At 41.3% G+C, this 15,524-nt stretch overlaps 3 protein-coding genes and 2 non-coding genes across 6 annotated transcripts; all 5 read left to right on the top strand.

The window, feature by feature from the left end:
• The first annotated feature begins 43 nt into the window (after nucleotides 1-43).
• LOC134195635 (actin-histidine N-methyltransferase-like) lies at nucleotides 44-9,931 on the top strand. 2 transcript variants are annotated; one of them, XM_062664694.1, is made up of 11 exons: nucleotides 44-279; nucleotides 2,471-2,725; nucleotides 4,318-4,359; nucleotides 4,416-4,480; nucleotides 4,535-4,620; nucleotides 5,025-5,161; nucleotides 5,305-5,453; nucleotides 5,870-5,960; nucleotides 6,324-6,546; nucleotides 9,367-9,620; nucleotides 9,886-9,931. In XM_062664694.1, exons 1-10 carry the CDS (start codon nucleotides 85-87, stop codon nucleotides 9,456-9,458), a joined length of 1,335 nt encoding a protein of 444 aa, XP_062520678.1. In that variant the 5' UTR covers nucleotides 44-84; the 3' UTR covers nucleotides 9,459-9,620; nucleotides 9,886-9,931. The 2 variants fall into 2 exon arrangements, with proteins under 2 accessions (XP_062520678.1, XP_062520676.1); XM_062664692.1 differs by lacking the exons at nucleotides 9,367-9,620; nucleotides 9,886-9,931 and having other exon boundaries at nucleotides 6,324-6,893.
• Nucleotides 5,694-5,797, top strand: LOC134196131 (small nucleolar RNA SNORD67). Its single transcript, XR_009972487.1, has one exon. It is a non-coding gene; the product is annotated as a small nucleolar RNA SNORD67 (small nucleolar RNA).
• LOC134195637 (uncharacterized) lies at nucleotides 9,793-12,732 on the top strand. The gene is made up of 7 exons (XM_062664696.1): nucleotides 9,793-9,927; nucleotides 9,983-10,047; nucleotides 10,102-10,187; nucleotides 10,491-10,627; nucleotides 10,775-10,923; nucleotides 11,727-11,817; nucleotides 12,196-12,732. The coding sequence occupies exons 2-7, from the start codon at nucleotides 10,010-10,012 to the stop codon at nucleotides 12,553-12,555; spliced, it is 861 nt and encodes a 286-aa protein (XP_062520680.1). The 5' UTR covers nucleotides 9,793-9,927; nucleotides 9,983-10,009; the 3' UTR covers nucleotides 12,556-12,732.
• On the top strand, nucleotides 11,551-11,654 carry LOC134196135 (small nucleolar RNA SNORD67). Its single transcript, XR_009972491.1, has one exon. It is a non-coding gene; the product is annotated as a small nucleolar RNA SNORD67 (small nucleolar RNA).
• Nucleotides 12,711-15,223, top strand: LOC134196023 (uncharacterized). The gene is made up of 4 exons (XM_062665105.1): nucleotides 12,711-12,714; nucleotides 12,762-12,824; nucleotides 13,505-13,704; nucleotides 14,692-15,223. Exons 1-4 carry the CDS (start codon nucleotides 12,711-12,713, stop codon nucleotides 15,049-15,051), a joined length of 627 nt encoding a protein of 208 aa, XP_062521089.1. The 3' UTR covers nucleotides 15,052-15,223.
• The last annotated feature ends 301 nt before the right edge of the window (nucleotides 15,224-15,524 follow it).

Genomic DNA, 15,524 nt, shown 5'->3' with positions numbered 1-15,524 from the left:
CCCGTATTAAGTGGATGGGGCATCCGGGAGCTTAGTTGTTGAGGAGTAAGCCCGTATATTTCATGGATTTAGATTTTACTAAGTATGATGACTTCTCGTAGTTTTGTTTTTATGATTTCCAGCTTTCGCGTACTATTTTTGGTTGTTGGAATTGAGAGTCGGAATTTCAATGGATTTATGGAGTGGCTGCAGGATGAGGGAGGACACTTGTCTGGTGACGTGACGATAGAAGAGTGTGGAGAGATGGAATTCGGAATTAAATGTGTCAACGGTTTGGATGTAAGAATAATTTTATTATGACGATTTGTGAAGTAAATTGATTTTGTGTCTGTGTGTGTGTGTGTGTGTGTGTGTGTGTGTGTGTGTGTGTGTGTGTGTGTGTGTGTGTGTGTGTGTGTGTGTGTGTGTGTCTGTGTCTGTGTCTGTGTCTGTGTCTGTGTTGTGTCTGTGTTGTCTGTGTCTGTGTTGTGTGTGTGTCTGTGTGTGTGTGTGTGTGTGTGTGTGTGTGTGTGTGTGTGTGTGTGTGTTTTGTGTGTGTGTGTCTGTGTCTGTCTGTCTGTCTGTCTGTCTGTCTGTCTGTCTGTCTGTCTGTCTATCTGTCTGTCTTGTTGTCTATATGTCTGTTTGTCTGTCTTTTTGTCTGTTTGTTATCTGTTTGTCTGTCTGCCTGCCTGCTTGTCTGCCTGTCTGTCTGTTGTCTGTCTGTTGTCTGTCTGTCTGTCTGTCTGTCTGTCTGTCTGTCTGTTGTTTGTCATCTGTTTGTTTGTCTGTCTGTCTGTCTGCCTGTGTGTCTGTTTGTTTGTCTGTCTGCCTGCGTGTCTGTCTGTCTGTCTGTCTGTCTGTCTGTCTGTCTGTCTGTCTGTCTGTTTGTCTGTCTGTCTGTTCGTTGTTTGTCATCTGTTTGTCTGTCTGTCTGTTCGTTGTTTGTCATCTGTTTGTCTATTTGTCTGTCTGTCTGTCTGTCTGTCTGTTGTTTGTTATCTGTTTGTCTGTCTGCCTGCCTGCTTGCCTGTCTGTTGTCTGTCTGTCTGTCTGTTGTTTGTCGTCTGTTTGTCTGTCTATCTGTTTGTCTGTCTGCCTGTCTGTCTGTCTGTTTGTCTGTCTGTTGTTTGTCTGCCTGTCTGTCTGTCTGTCTGTCTGTCTGTCTGTCTGTCATTTATTTCTTACATCAGACTATGATACAATTCTGCAAAGAAGTACAGTAATACAACTAGACTAAATGTTTATTGAAAGCTAACATTACAGCAAACTAAAACACTTATATATAACTAAGACTAATGGGAAAAAATTGGGTGCTGAGAGAGCCAGGCCTTTCAGACCCACCGCACAACATGCTAAGTTTCTTAGCTATGACTTTAACATTTCACTTCTGTAATTGTACAGAGAATCTTTTTCTCCAAAAATCTAAAAATTTTGCAGCATTAGGTCTTCCTGCTTCATCTGATGAAAAGGCTGCCAGTTTCTGCAAAAATTTTCTTGCCTTTCTCCCCATGATCCAAAATGTTCTGTCAGTCTGTCTGTCTATCTGTCTGTCTGTCTGTCTGCCTGTCTGTTTGTTGTTTGTCATCTGTTTGTCTATTTGTCTGTCTGTCAATACATATCTTTTTCATTTAAATCAAGCGTTTACATCATGAGCAACCTAACACAACAAGACCATTACAGTCGTGAAGCATGCAAAATTACACGGTGCAAACTACATCTCGACGTTCTAATCTCGCTATGCTAATGAGTTTGTCTGAGACGACTTTTGCATTGCAACGCTGTAAAGTCACTGAAATAAATTGATCTCCACTTGGTCTTGAAGTCAGTCTCATTGTCTTCCTTCTTCATCTCTTATACTCTTTGCCAGCTTTTTCAAATCAAACTGTTTGTTTGCCCCAACGGCCAAAATGTTCGAAAACAATAGGAATGACTAATGGGCAGGACCCTTCTGGCAGCAGCTCAGAATTATATTTTGCCTCTTTCTTCTCCTCTCATTTCATTGCTGCTACTCCTTCTTCTCTGGAGGCTGCTTTCACTGAGTCCAAACACAATGGATGAGCCAATGACACATCTAATTCCATGTCTGCACCTGAACCTGGGTCATAAACGAGGATGTCCGACCTCCCGTCTCTGTTGACATACCTGCATTGTGGCTCTAGTTTGTGCAGCAAGTTGAGTTGAGAAAGGCAGTTAGACCATGCTGACACAATTGAGTTGTGAGCGTGCACTGGACCACCCCTAGTCTTACAAGTGATTAGATGGTATCCTTGGATGTCCAGTCTGCCTGCCTGTCTGTCTGTCTGTCTGTCTGTCTGTCTGTCTGTCTGTCTGTCTGTCTGTCTGTCTGTTTGTCTGTCTGTCTGTCTGTCTGTCTGTTTGTCTGTCTGTCTGTCTGTCTGTCTGTTTGTATGTCTGTATGTCGTAGTGTCAGATGTGTTTAATACTAATGCCTTAAAAAAATTTTGTAAACTTTTGTGTTGTGTTATAGAAGGGTCATCGAGTTGCACACATTTCCCTCTCTTCTTTGATCAACATAGAGCATGCTGTCACATCAGCCACTGCAGGACCCGTCCTCGATGAGCTGTCGTACTTGACTGACACAAATGCCATGGCTTTGTTTGTGGCTTACGAGAGACAGCGAGGAGATTCACGGTGGCAACCTTTTCTCAATATAATGCCAACAAGATTTGCAACGTCTCTGTTTATGACAAAAAGCGATGAAGAAGAACTGAAAGGATCAACAGTAATGTTATCATACTTGCCAGCTTGTCTGTCTGTCTGTCTGTCTGTCTGTCTGTCTGTCTGTCTATCTGTCTGTCTGTCTGTCTGTCAATACATATATTTAAAATTTCAACACTATTACATTCTAAATTGTTCCAGCAAGGAAAAGAAAAGCATGCTACAACAATGTCTGGCGACCCTTACAGCCGCTTACTACGTAGGACGATTAAGTAACTGTACGCTATAAGCAGTACAACTGTTCTTGCTAAAGAAAGTCTAAATAGTTTCTTGAGAGCACTTGTGCGTTGCATCTCTGGAGGCTAACGGACAGGCAACGTCTCCAGTATGTCTTGAACTCGCCACTGTTTGGGTGTCCATCTTCATCTACAGATGATAGGAACAGATGATGTAGAAATTGGTGGGCTTTCCATTCCCAGCGGTCGTAATGCTAAAAAACCAGAGGGATGCAATTGGATGCATTTCCCATAGCATCAATCTCTTTGCTGTAGTTTTCCGTCTTCTGTGACTCTCTTTGGCAGCAGCGGCTCCATCCACCTTAGAGACTTGTAAGAGGATGTCCTCATTCCACGGTTGGGCAAGAGATATGTCCAGCTCGATATCATATCCAGATTGGGCATCGAATGCTATGATATCAGGACGAGAATTGCTTTCTTCGTAAAGGTTTCTGGGTTCTCTTCTGTGTGTTATGTTTAGGTCTTGTAAACTATCACACCACACATTTGCTACTGATTCGTGGGACCAGATGGGTCTGCCTCCAGTTTTACAGGTTAGAAGGTGATAGCCTTCTCTGTCATTGATCTTGCTACACTTGCATCTTTCAATTGCTGAAGACATAGGCATGCTGCAGCCCAATCTCAACCGAGTTGCTAGTCGGAAGTTAGCGGGTTTTAGTGCAAACTTGGGAGAGGTTGGGACAGCTTCAAGCCAAGATCCAGCAGCTTTGCCCTGCAACGATCTGAGTTTAGCAGCCTTTCAAAGTGAATTTGTATTTCCTAGTAGTTCGGATGTGATGGTGTTAAAGTGGTTCTGCGACAGTTTCTTTTGAAGGCCTTTTGTATTGCTAAGGAGGTCTTCCAAGGACTTGCTGTGTGGTAATGATTGCTCCAGCTCAAATCCTATTGATCCTGGGGTTGCATCTTGTCTATTCTCCACGAGTAGATCAACCAAATCTTGAATATCTTCGAAGGATTTAGGAAGTTGTACGAGGTTGTGTGCCTATGAAGAAACAAACGCAATGCTAGACAGGGATTCTGCAGGTGACATGCCAAACCCACCATGTCGAATGGGCAATGTAGCTTGTGTCCATTGGTTGTTTTCTAGGTCAGGACATTTAATGAGATGTTTATAGGATGATCTGTCTGTCTGTCTGTCGGCATGTCTATCTGTTTGTCTGGTCTGTCTGTCTGTGTGTCTGTCTGTCCGTCTGTTTGTTTGTCTGTCTGTCTGTCTGTTTGTCTGTCTGTGTGTCTGTCTGTTTGTCTAGCTGTTTTGTGTGTCTGTCTATTTGTCTGTCTGTTTGTTTGTCCACTCATCTGGCTGACAGTCTGTCTCTACTTGTCTGTTTCTGTGTTTGGAATTTATTTTTTCCTGTAGTTTTTGGAGTTTGCTAGTCGAAGGAACAACGCTGTTGACAAGGTGTTTTCAGTCTGTAAATTATATTCCTCTTTCGTCATTATTGATTTGTGTGTTAGGTGTACAGGAGATTATCTCAACACCTGATGGATATGTTTCCCCACTTCTTTCCTTCATTGACTCGGTGTGTAGTTGTATGCATGTGGTATTGCAATTTATTGTTACAATGCTGTTGTAGAGGTGATTTTCTTTGGGGACTATCAGTGCTGTGGAGTCGAACTCACAGAGTTGGAGTGAGGGATCATGAGGGAAATTGGCAACACGGTAGGGCTACAGTTTGCGTGTATTCAAAAAGAGATGGATCTAACTAATACAATTGTGTAATGTATTGAGAGATGCATCCCTCCAATACAATAGTTTAGTGTATTGTGAGATGCATCCCTCCAATACAATAGTCTAGTGTATTGTGAGATGCATCCCTCCAATACAATAGTCTAGTGTATTGTGAGATGCATCCCTCCAATACAATAGTCTAGTGTAATGTGAGATGCATTCCTCCAATACAATAGTCTAGTGTATTGTGAGATGCATCTCTCTAATATAATAGTCATTGTATTGAGATTAAATATGGTTTGAACTATAATTTCTAATGTATCAGTTTAGTGAAAATGAGGATACACTGTAGCTGTAACTAGTAACTACTGTTTATTTTATTGTCACTCTTCTAGTGCCTTGTCTCGTTCCTGTTGCCGACATGTTTAATATGGCTGCAAATGAAGACGATGTCAACATAGAATGCAAGACAAATGATGAATCAACGCACTTTGAGTGCTACACTACAAAACCCGTATCCAACAATTCACAGGTTAACTTTCACAAATGATTTCTATTGTGATTACATCACATTCTGTTATGAGCCGTACCCTGATTTTTGCATTTGCAAGTGCACAAGTTTAAGGTTTTACAGAACATGTTCACAACTCATCTGAGTTTGTTCCTGTTTGTTAGCTTCTTGTGATGTATGCAACCGATCCAATGCAGAGGCACAACGGTCGGCTTTTCATGGACTATGGATTTGTGTTGGAAGACAATCCGTATGACAGTGTGACTGTGGAGATGCCAAAGATTGATGCCGATGATAAAGATGCCAAGTTAAGGTGAGGATGTTTACAATGTGTGATGGAATGGAATGTTGTGAGTGAAATGATAAGAACACACACACACACACACAGACACACAGACACAGACACACACACACACACGTGTGCGGACACAGACGTACACACACACGTACATACACACATACGTACACACACAGATGCACACACACACACACACACACACACACACACACACACACACACACACACACACACACACACGTGTATACACATTTAAGTGTGGTATGATGAGTTGCACATATCGAAGGGATATGATGTGATTATCTCTTCCTACGACAAACTATGATGACCATCAAGTGCACAGGGGCCAGCTGACCACATATTTACTTATTTTGTCTTATTTTTGTCAGCAAAGATAGCGAGACATTGATTAGCTTGTTGCTTGGTCATAGGGCAACGGTGTTGGCATGGATTCCAGCTGTGGCATCGTCGGTGTTGCACATGCCAAGGTTGAATAGTTCAAGTGTGATGACTTCAGAATTGGTAGGCTTCTGTGTTTGTCCGGATGTTGGTTTTGTATGTTTGTCTCCTTGCTCGTTGGCTTTGCTTGTTTGGCTACCAGCTGTTGGACTATTTGTGAGTTTATTAGGATTTTTTGTTTGTTGCTGTCGTTTGTGTATCTGTTTGGTGTCTTTTTGCATGCTTTCTTGTGTACTTGTTTGTTTTTGTTGGCTGTTTGTCTGTTTCTTTGTTTTCATATATTATTTGTCTGTCTGTCTGTTTGTCTGTTTGTGTGTCTGTCTGTCTGTCTGTTTGTGTGTCTGTCTGTCTGTTTGTCTGTCTGTCCATATGGCTGTTTAAATGTATGTATATAGTTTATCCACTGCTATAAATAAAACATTTTAGATGACTGTCATGCGATGTTTGACAATGAGAAAAGAGAGTCTCCAAGAAATCATCAAAGCTCGTTCCATAGAGCCATCATCTCATCAAGACATCAAGAGAATCAACCAGCTACCACCACCAGACGAGCTGCAAGCTCTTACCAAAGCAATATCTCACCTTCACACAGCACTTAACAAATACACAATAACAGTTGAAGAAGACAAAGAAATCCTTCTGGAAAAGAGTGAGGCCCTTACGTTAGTTGTACGTAATATTGTCATCTTACGTAAAGAAGAGAAGAGAATATTACGTCACAACTTGCATCATTTAGAGCAACATATGATACGAATCAAACGCTGGTTTAGTAATGAATTATGAAGTCATATTTTTGTATTTATTTTAGGTAATTAAATAGTTTTAATATTGAAGTAATTTATGATACATACAGGGTGTGTCTATAGCTGATGGTTTGTGTAGACATCTGATTGAAATGCTGGTAGTGGTTTTTAGAATGATCGAATATTGATGTAATGGGTTTGGACAACTTGTGGGTTTTTTTGTTAGGTGTGTATGTGTAACAGGTTTAGGTTATTGTCAGATGTGTGTCTGCTGTTTGAATCTCATTTGGTGTTGTTGTAGAACACACGGGCGCGGGCGCGTGCACACACACACACACACACACACACACACACACACACACACACACACACATACACACACACCACACACACGCACACGTGCACGCACACACGCGCACACACGCACACATGCGCACACACACACACACCACACGCGCGCACGCACACACACACACACACACACACACACACACACACACACACACACACACACTGACAGTGACACACACACACACACTGACAGTGACACACACACACACACACTGACAGTGACACACACACACACGCACACACACACACACACACGCGCACACACACACACACACACACACACACACACACACACACACCACTATGACAGCATTTATTACCAAGTTGTGTGGTTGTGAGTGAAAGTGAAATTGAATGTGGTCTACATACCCACATATCATTCCTATAGGTACATGTATAACATTCCAAACGGCCACTCTGCCCAGGAGATTCAAGGTTGCTAACCCATATCTATTCTAACACAAACCAATCAAGTCTTGGTCAATGTTGGTGTTACCTCTGATGACCAAGTTGGATAAGACTTGTCACGTGTGACATACTAGTTAGGAGAATTTGAAAAGAGTTATGAGTTGTCTTCATATTCTAAACTTTTTGAGTAATTTGTGTTACAAAAGTTGTGGTTTTCGCCTACAAATTAAAAGGTAATCTAATGGGTAATCTTGGTTGGAAAGTTAAGACCTGAAAGTATAATTGTGAAGTTGTATGATAATATTAATAGGTTTGACAGCTTGTATGATGTTGGCCATGCGCGCGGTGGTCCGCTCCAATTAAGGAGCCCCTCCTGGGCAGGAGGAATCCACCCAGGAGTGAGCCTCCTCCTGGGCAGGAGGAATCCACCCAGGAGTGTCAACTTAAGCCAGTTGAAAAAAGGCTGTACATTTACACAACATGACGACTTTATGTTGTGTAATTGCTCCCGGACCTGGCAGGCCTCATGGTGAACCGCCAGTGTCCTTTTCACATTGCTTTTTCACTTTGCCTACAACAAGGTTCTGCCATTTCTTGTAATTTATTATTTGCCGATTTGATTTAGACTTCAATGTTATAACTGAAGTGTGTGTGGGCACTATGAATTGACAGGCACTACAGTTCAGTCAGATCAGACCAATGAAGTTTTCATGCTCCAAATTTCAGACACGAGAAACCGGACCAGAATATATGATACTTAGAACATGTTCGGCTGCAATTACACATCATGATTACAAACGTGAGATAACAAATGGACAGTAAACCAAGTGATGCTGATACAGAGCAGAACGTGGAAACAGCCGCGTGACCACATGCACTGTTGACACTTGTGGAGTTATTGATACATATAGGTATACTCATGAATGAATGATGACAGTACTGTACACCAAATCGTTACAGCAAGCATATCATTGCACATGCGCGCATTAATTTTATTTTTATTTTGGTCGAGCTAGAAAATGGATCAGTGAATCCGAGCATCAAGAAATAGACTGGTCTGGTCGTACTTTCAAAAAACTTATTCTACAGATATTAATTATTGATTTTAATAGCTTAGAAATACATCAAGGCTTGCATGACCCTGAGAATAAACCGTCTGTAGAGTTAGTTGTAATCATAAAATTACAGTAAATCAGTATCCGACCAAACAATAGCATTGTTATTAATGACATTATCCTGGACATTCAGATTTCAAACTCTAAAATCAGTCCGTCTTTTCCCGCCTCGTTTCACCTTCTGACTGCTTCTCTACCGATCGCCTCTTACTCGGCACAAGCAACGTGACAAGAAGCAACGTATCTGTGTTGTGGCTCTAGTTTGTGCAGCAAGTTGAGTCGAGAAAGGCAGTTAGACCATACTGACTCAATTGAGTTGTGAGCGTGCACTTGACCACCCCCAGTCTTACAAGTGATTAGATGGTATCCTTGGATGTCTAGTCTGCCTGCCTGACTGCCTGCCTGCCTGCCTGACTGCCTGCCTGCCTGCCTGACTGCCTGCCTGACTGCCTGCCTGCCTGCCTGCCTGTCTATCTGCCTGCCTGTCTGTCTGTCTGTCTGTCTGTCTGTCTGTCAATACATATATTTTCAAAGAACAACACTACTACATTCTAGTCTGGCCCAAACGGCCGACGCCATAATTTAACTATGTGCGAATGAAGAATGTCCCAGTCTTGCCAACTTTCTGCTAATTACGCTAGCATTACACCTTTGCAAAGCTACCGACATGTATTTACGCCACAATAACTTAAATTCATGACCGTTCTTTCTTCCGTCTTCGTCTATAGACTGGAGTGACAGGCGGTCTGTCTGTCTGTCTGTCTGTCTGTTTGTATGTCTGTATGTCGTAGTGTCAGATGTGTTTAATATTAATGCCTTAAATTTTTATGAACTTTTGTGTTGTGTTTATAGAAGGGTCATCGGGTTGCACACATTTTCCTCTCTTCTTTGATCAACATAGAGCGTGCTGTCACATCAGCCACTGCAGGACCCATCCTCAATGAGTTGTCGTACTTGAGCGACACATGCCATGGCTTTGTTTGTGGCTTATGAGAGACAACGAGGAGATTCACGGTGGCAACCTTTTCTCAATATAATGCCAACAAGATTTGCAACGTCTCTGTTTATGACAAAAAAGCGATGAAGAAGAACTGAAAGGATCAACAGTAATGTTATCATACTTGCCAGCTTGTCTGTCTGTCTGTCTGTCTGTCTGTCTGTCTGTCTGTCTGTCTGTCTGTCTGCATGTCTATCTGTTTGTCTGGTCTGTCTGTCTGTCTGTCTGTCTGTCCGTCTGTTTGTGTGTCTGTCTGTTTGTCTGTCTGTTTGTCTGTCTGTCTGTCTATCTGTCTGTTTGTTTGTCCGCTCATCTGTCTGACAGTCTGTCTCTACTTGTCTGTTTCTGTGTTTGGATTTTATTTATTCCTGTAGTTTTTGGAGTTTGCTAGTCGAAGGAACAACGCTGTTGACAAGGTGTTTTCAGTCTGTAAATTGTATTCCTCTTTCGTCATTATTGATTGTGTGCTAGGTGTACAGGAGATTATCTCAACACCTGATGGATATGTTTCCCCACTTCTTTCCTTCATTGACTCGGTGTGTAGTTGTATGCATGTGGTATTGCAATTTATTGTTACAATGCTGTTGTAGAGGTGATTTTCTTTGGGAACTATCAGTGCTGTGGAGTCGTACTCACAGAGTTGAAGTGAAGGATCATGAGGGAAATTGGCAACACGGTAGAGCTACAGTTTGTGTGTATTCAAAAAGAGATGCAACTATCTAATGCATCCCTCCAATACAATAGTCTAGTGTATTATGAGATGCATCCCTCCAATACAATAGTCTAATGTATTGTGAGATGCATCCCTCCCATACAATAGTTTAGTGTAGTGTGAGATGCATCCCTCCAATACAATAGTTATTGTATTGAGATTAAATATGGTTTGAACTATAATTTCTATTGTATCAGTTTAGTGGAAATGAGGATAGCTGTGACTAGTAACTAGTAACTACTGTTTATTTTATTGTCACTCTTCTAGTGCCTTGTCTCGTTCCTGTTGCCGACATGTTTAATATGGCTGCAAATGAAGACGATGTCAACATAGAATGCAAGACAAATGATGAATCGATGCACTTCGAGTGCTACACTACAAAACCTGTATCCAACAATTCACAGGTTACATTTAACGAAATTGATTTCTATTCTGGTTACATCACATTCTGTTATATGAGCCATACCCTGATCTTTGCATTTGCAAGTGCATAAGTTTAAGGTTTTACAGAACATGTTCACAACTCATCTGAGGATGTTGCTGTTTGTTAGCTTCTTGTGATGTATGCAACCGATCCAATGCAGAGGCACAACGGTCGGCTTTTCATGGACTACGGGTTTATGTTGGAAGACAATCCGTATGACAGTGTGACTGTGGAGATGCCAAAGATTGATGCCGATGATAAAGATGCCAAGTTAAGGTGAGGATGTTTACAATGTGTGATGGAATGGAATGTTGTGAGTGAAATGATAAGAACACACACACACACACACACACACACACACACACACACACACACACACACACACACGCACACGAACACACACACACACACGTACACACACACACACACACGTACACACAAACAAACACACACACACACACACGAACACACGAACACACACACACACGTACACACACACACACACACACACGTACACACAAACAAACACACACACACACACACACACACACGGACAAACACACATGCACTCACGTGCACACGTGTGCGCACACACATGCACACACACACACCTGGAACCTGGAATTCTGCCATACCCACTATGGGCTTCGGCATCACAGAAGTTTTTGCCAAGAAGCGCTCTATTCTGCGAATAGTAGCAAATACACAGTCAGATGACCAGCTTGCTGGGCTAGCGCATCCTAGCCTCACACCATCCTCAGCTTGCCAAGGCTGAAGTTAGTATGTATTTCCTCCCCCTGGCCAGGGAAGTACCGGAAATACAAGGTCCCGTGGGGTACCCTATTGGAGGGTTCAGTGAGAGGACTTTCACCACACACACACACACACCTGTATACACATTTAAGTGTGGTATGATGAGTTGCACATATCGAAGGGATATGATGTGATTATCTCTTCCTACGACAAACTATGATGACCATCAAGTGCACAGGGGCCAGCTGACCACACATTTACTTATTTTGTCTTATTTTTGTCAGCAAAGATAGCGAGACATTGATTAGCTTGTTGCTTGGTCATAGGGCAACGGTGTTGGCATGGATTCCAGCTGTGGCATCGTCGGTGTTGCACATGCCAAGGTTGAATAGTTCAAGTGTGATGACTTCAGAATTGGTAGGTTTCTGTGTGTTGTCCGGATGTTGGTTTTGTATGTTTGTCTTCTTGCTCGTTGGCTTTGCTTGTTTGGCTACCAGCTGTTGGACTATTTGTGAGTTTATTAGGATTTTTTGTTTGTTGCTGTCGTTTGTGTATCTGTTTGGTGTCTTTTTGCATGCTTGCTTGTGTACTTGTTTGTTTTTGTTGGCTGTTTGTCTGTTTCTTTGTTTTCATATATTATTTGTCTGTCTGTCTGTCTGTCTGTCTGTCTGTCTGTCTATTTGTGTGTGTGTGTGTGTCTGTCTGTCTGTCTGTCTGTCTGTTTGTCTGTCTGTCCATATGGCTGTTTAAATGTATGTATGTAGTTCATCCACTGCTATAAATAAAACATTTTAGATGACTGTCATGCGATGTTTGACAATGAGAAAAGATCAAAGTCTCCAAGAAATCATCAACGCTCGTTCCATAGAGCCATCATCTCATCAAGACATCAAGAGAATCAACCAGCTACCACCACCAGACGAGCTGCAAGCTCTTACCAAAGCAATATTTCACCTTCACACAGCACTCAACAAATACACAACAACAGTTGAAGAAGACGAAGAAATCCTTCTGGAAAAGAGTGAGGCCCTTACGTTAGTTGTACGTAATATTGTCATCTTACATAAAGAAGAGAAGAGAATATTACATCACAACTTGCATCATTTAGAACAACATATGATACGAATCAAACGCTGGTTTAGTAATGAATTATGAAGTCATATTTTTGTATTTATTTTTAAGGTAATTAAATAGTTTTAATATTGAAGTAATTTATGATACATACAGGGTGTGTCTATAGCTGATGGTTTGTGTAGACATCTGATTGAAATGCTGATAGTGGTTTTTTAAAATGATAGAATATTGATGTAATGGGTTTGGACAACTTATGGGTTTTTTGATCAGGTGTGTATGTGTAACAGGTTTGAGTTGTGTGTCTCTACTGTTTAATAGGATCTCATTTGGTGTTGTTGTAGAACACACAGGCACACACACACACACACACACACACACACACACACACACACACACACACACACACACTATGGCAGCGTTTATTACCAAGTTGTGTGGTTGTGAGTGAAAGTGAAATTGAATGTTGTCTACATACCCACATGTCATTCATTAGTACATGTATAACATTCCAAACGGTCACTCTGCCCAGGAGATGTAAGGTTACTAACTCATATCTACTCTAAAACCAACCAATCAAGTCTTGATCAATATTAGTGTTACCTCTGATGACCAAGTTGGATAAGAGTCGACACGTGAGACATTTTAGGAGAATTTGAAAAGTGTGACATGTTGTCTCTTCATACTCTAAATTTTCTGAGTGATTTGTGTTACAAAAAGTTTGGTTTTCTTGTGCAAATTATAAGGTAATCTAAAGTTCACACCTGAAAGTATAATATCAAACTTTCATGATAAATACTGCTCTGGTCTTGAAATCATACATCTCTTTGAGTACGTAGCCCGGAGCTCAACCGAGCTTGCGCCCATGGAGCATAGCACAACATGACAGGTTTCTGTTAGGCTTGTGTTGGTTGCTCCTGGACCTGGCATGCCCCACGGTGAACCGCCAGTGTCCTCTTACAACTAAATGAAAACACTCTGATACTGTTGTATGCATGTGGTATTGCACTTCGTCCTTACAATCTTGTTGTAGAGGCAATTTTTTCAGGAACTATCAGCAACAGTACAGAGCTTCTGTTGGAGCGAAGACTGGATCATGAGGGAAATTGTCAACACGGTAGTGCTACAGTGCTTGGTCATAGGGTAGTGGTGTTGGCATGGATTCCAACTGTGGCATCATCGGTGTTGCACATGCCAAGGTTGAATAGTTCAAGTGTGGTGACATCCGAATTGGTAGGTTTCTGTGTGTTGTCTGGATGTTGGTTTGTATGTTTGTCTTCTTGCTTGTTGGCTTTGCTTGTTTGGTTACCAGCTGTTGGACTATTTGTGAGTTTATTAGGTAGGATTTTTCTGTTTGTCATGTTGCCTGTTCTGTTTGCTGTCGTTTGTTTATCTGCTTGTTGTCTTTTTCCATGATTGCTTGTGTACTTGTTTGTTTTTGTTGGCTGTTTGTCTGTTTCTTTGTTTTCATATATTATTTGTCTGCCTGTCTGTCTGTCTGTCTGTCTGTCTGTCTGTCTGTCTGTCTGTCATCCTAAATAGAGCATCTAAAGAGGCAGGCTATGCAGCTGAGAGGCGTGAGATGAGAAAGAAAAGCAAATACGAAGCTCTGTCTGTTCAGGACGGCATAACACCTAACTTAGTTCCTCTGGTCTTTGAGCACTTTGGGTTCTGGGGACAGGAGGCTGATAACTTCCTGAACTCACTCTAAAAAAAATCAAGGGATTCGGAAGGCAGAAGTACTGAAGCCGACTTCAGGACGAGATGGCGTAGACAGATTTCTGTAATTATCCAGAGATGTAATGCTAGAGTTATATTAAAGAAGATAAGTAGATTGCACGTAGGTAAGATAGATGATTTTTTCTTTGATATAGACATTCAACACTATGTTCATTAGGATAATACTGTAGCTATGACTTCAGACATTTCAGTAGTTTTTGCTAATGCTTAGGATACTTTTTACTTTTGCGATTAACTGTTACATTTACGGTTTGGGAGAGAATAAAACAATCTGTCTGTCTGTCTGTCTGTCTGTCTGTCTGTCTGTCTGTCTGTCTGTCTTGATCATTTCTTTGATCAAACTAATGCATCTTTCTGCAATAGAATTAAAGGCTACAACTAAAATGTATTGTCTGTCTGTCTGTCTGTCTGTTTGTCTGTCTGTCCATATGGTTGATTAAATGTATTTAGTTCATCCACTGCTATAAATAAACATTTTAGATGACTGTCATGCGATGTTTGACAATGAGAAAAGATCAGAGTCTCCAAGAAATCATCAACGCTCGTTCCATAGAGCCATCATCTCATCAAGACATCAAGAGAATCAACCAGCTACCACCACCAGACGAGCTGCAAGCTCTTACCAAAGCAATATCCCACCTTCACACAGCACTTAACAAATACATCACAACAGTTGAAGAAGACGAAGAAATCCTTCTGGAAAAGAGTGAGGCCCTTACGTTAGTTGTACGTAATATTGTCATCTTACATAAAGAAGAGAAGAGAATATTACGTCACAACTTGCATCATTTAGAGCAACATATGATACGAATCAAACGCTGGTTTAGTAATGAATTATGAAGTCATATTTTTGTATTTATTTTAGGTAATTAAATAGTTTTAATATTGAAGTAATTTATGACACATACAGGGTGTGTGTATAGCTGATGGTTTGTGTAGACATCTGATTGAAATGCTGGTAGTGGTTTTTTCAAAATTAATGATAGAATATTGATGTAATGGGTTTGGACAACTTGTGGGGTTTTTATTAGGTGTGTATGTATAACGGGTTTAAGTTATTGTCAGATGTGTGTCTGCTGTTAGAATCTCATTTGGTGTTGTTGTAGAACACACGGGTGCGGGCGTGCACACACACACACACACACACACACACACACACACACGCACACACACACACCACTATGACAGCGTTTATTACCAAGTTGTGTGGTTGTGAGTGAAAGTGAAATTGAATGTGGTCTACATACCCACATATCATTCCTAGGTACATGTATAACATTCCAAACGGCCACTCTGCCCAGGAGATTCAAGGT

This window comes from Corticium candelabrum, chromosome 20 (genome assembly GCF_963422355.1).
Source record: "Corticium candelabrum chromosome 20, ooCorCand1.1, whole genome shotgun sequence".
NCBI classification, from domain to species: domain Eukaryota; kingdom Metazoa; phylum Porifera; class Homoscleromorpha; order Homosclerophorida; family Plakinidae; genus Corticium; species Corticium candelabrum.
The sequence above is the reverse complement of the archived record's forward strand: the minus strand, read 5'-3'. Positions and strand labels throughout refer to the sequence as shown.

Coding starts and splice junctions, on each gene's coding strand:
- LOC134195635 (XM_062664692.1), top strand. CDS start 85: ATGATGACTTCTCGTAGTTTTGTTTTTATGATTTCCAGCTTTCGCGTA. Junction 4,621..5,024: donor TGAGGGAAATTGGCAACACG/GTAGGGCTACAG, acceptor TCACTCTTCTAG/TGCCTTGTCTCGTTCCTGTT. Junction 5,162..5,304: donor CCGTATCCAACAATTCACAG/GTTAACTTTCAC, acceptor CCTGTTTGTTAG/CTTCTTGTGATGTATGCAAC.
- LOC134195637 (XM_062664696.1), top strand. CDS start 10,010: ATGGATATGTTTCCCCACTTCTTTCCTTCATTGACTCG. Junction 10,048..10,101: donor TTCTTTCCTTCATTGACTCG/GTGTGTAGTTGT, acceptor ATGCTGTTGTAG/AGGTGATTTTCTTTGGGAAC. Junction 10,924..11,726: donor GATAAAGATGCCAAGTTAAG/GTGAGGATGTTT, acceptor GCTTGGTCATAG/GGCAACGGTGTTGGCATGGA.
- LOC134196023 (XM_062665105.1), top strand. Junction 12,825..13,504: donor TGTTGTTGTAGAACACACAG/GCACACACACAC, acceptor ATCTTGTTGTAG/AGGCAATTTTTTCAGGAACT. Junction 13,705..14,691: donor GTGTGGTGACATCCGAATTG/GTAGGTTTCTGT, acceptor TAAACATTTTAG/ATGACTGTCATGCGATGTTT.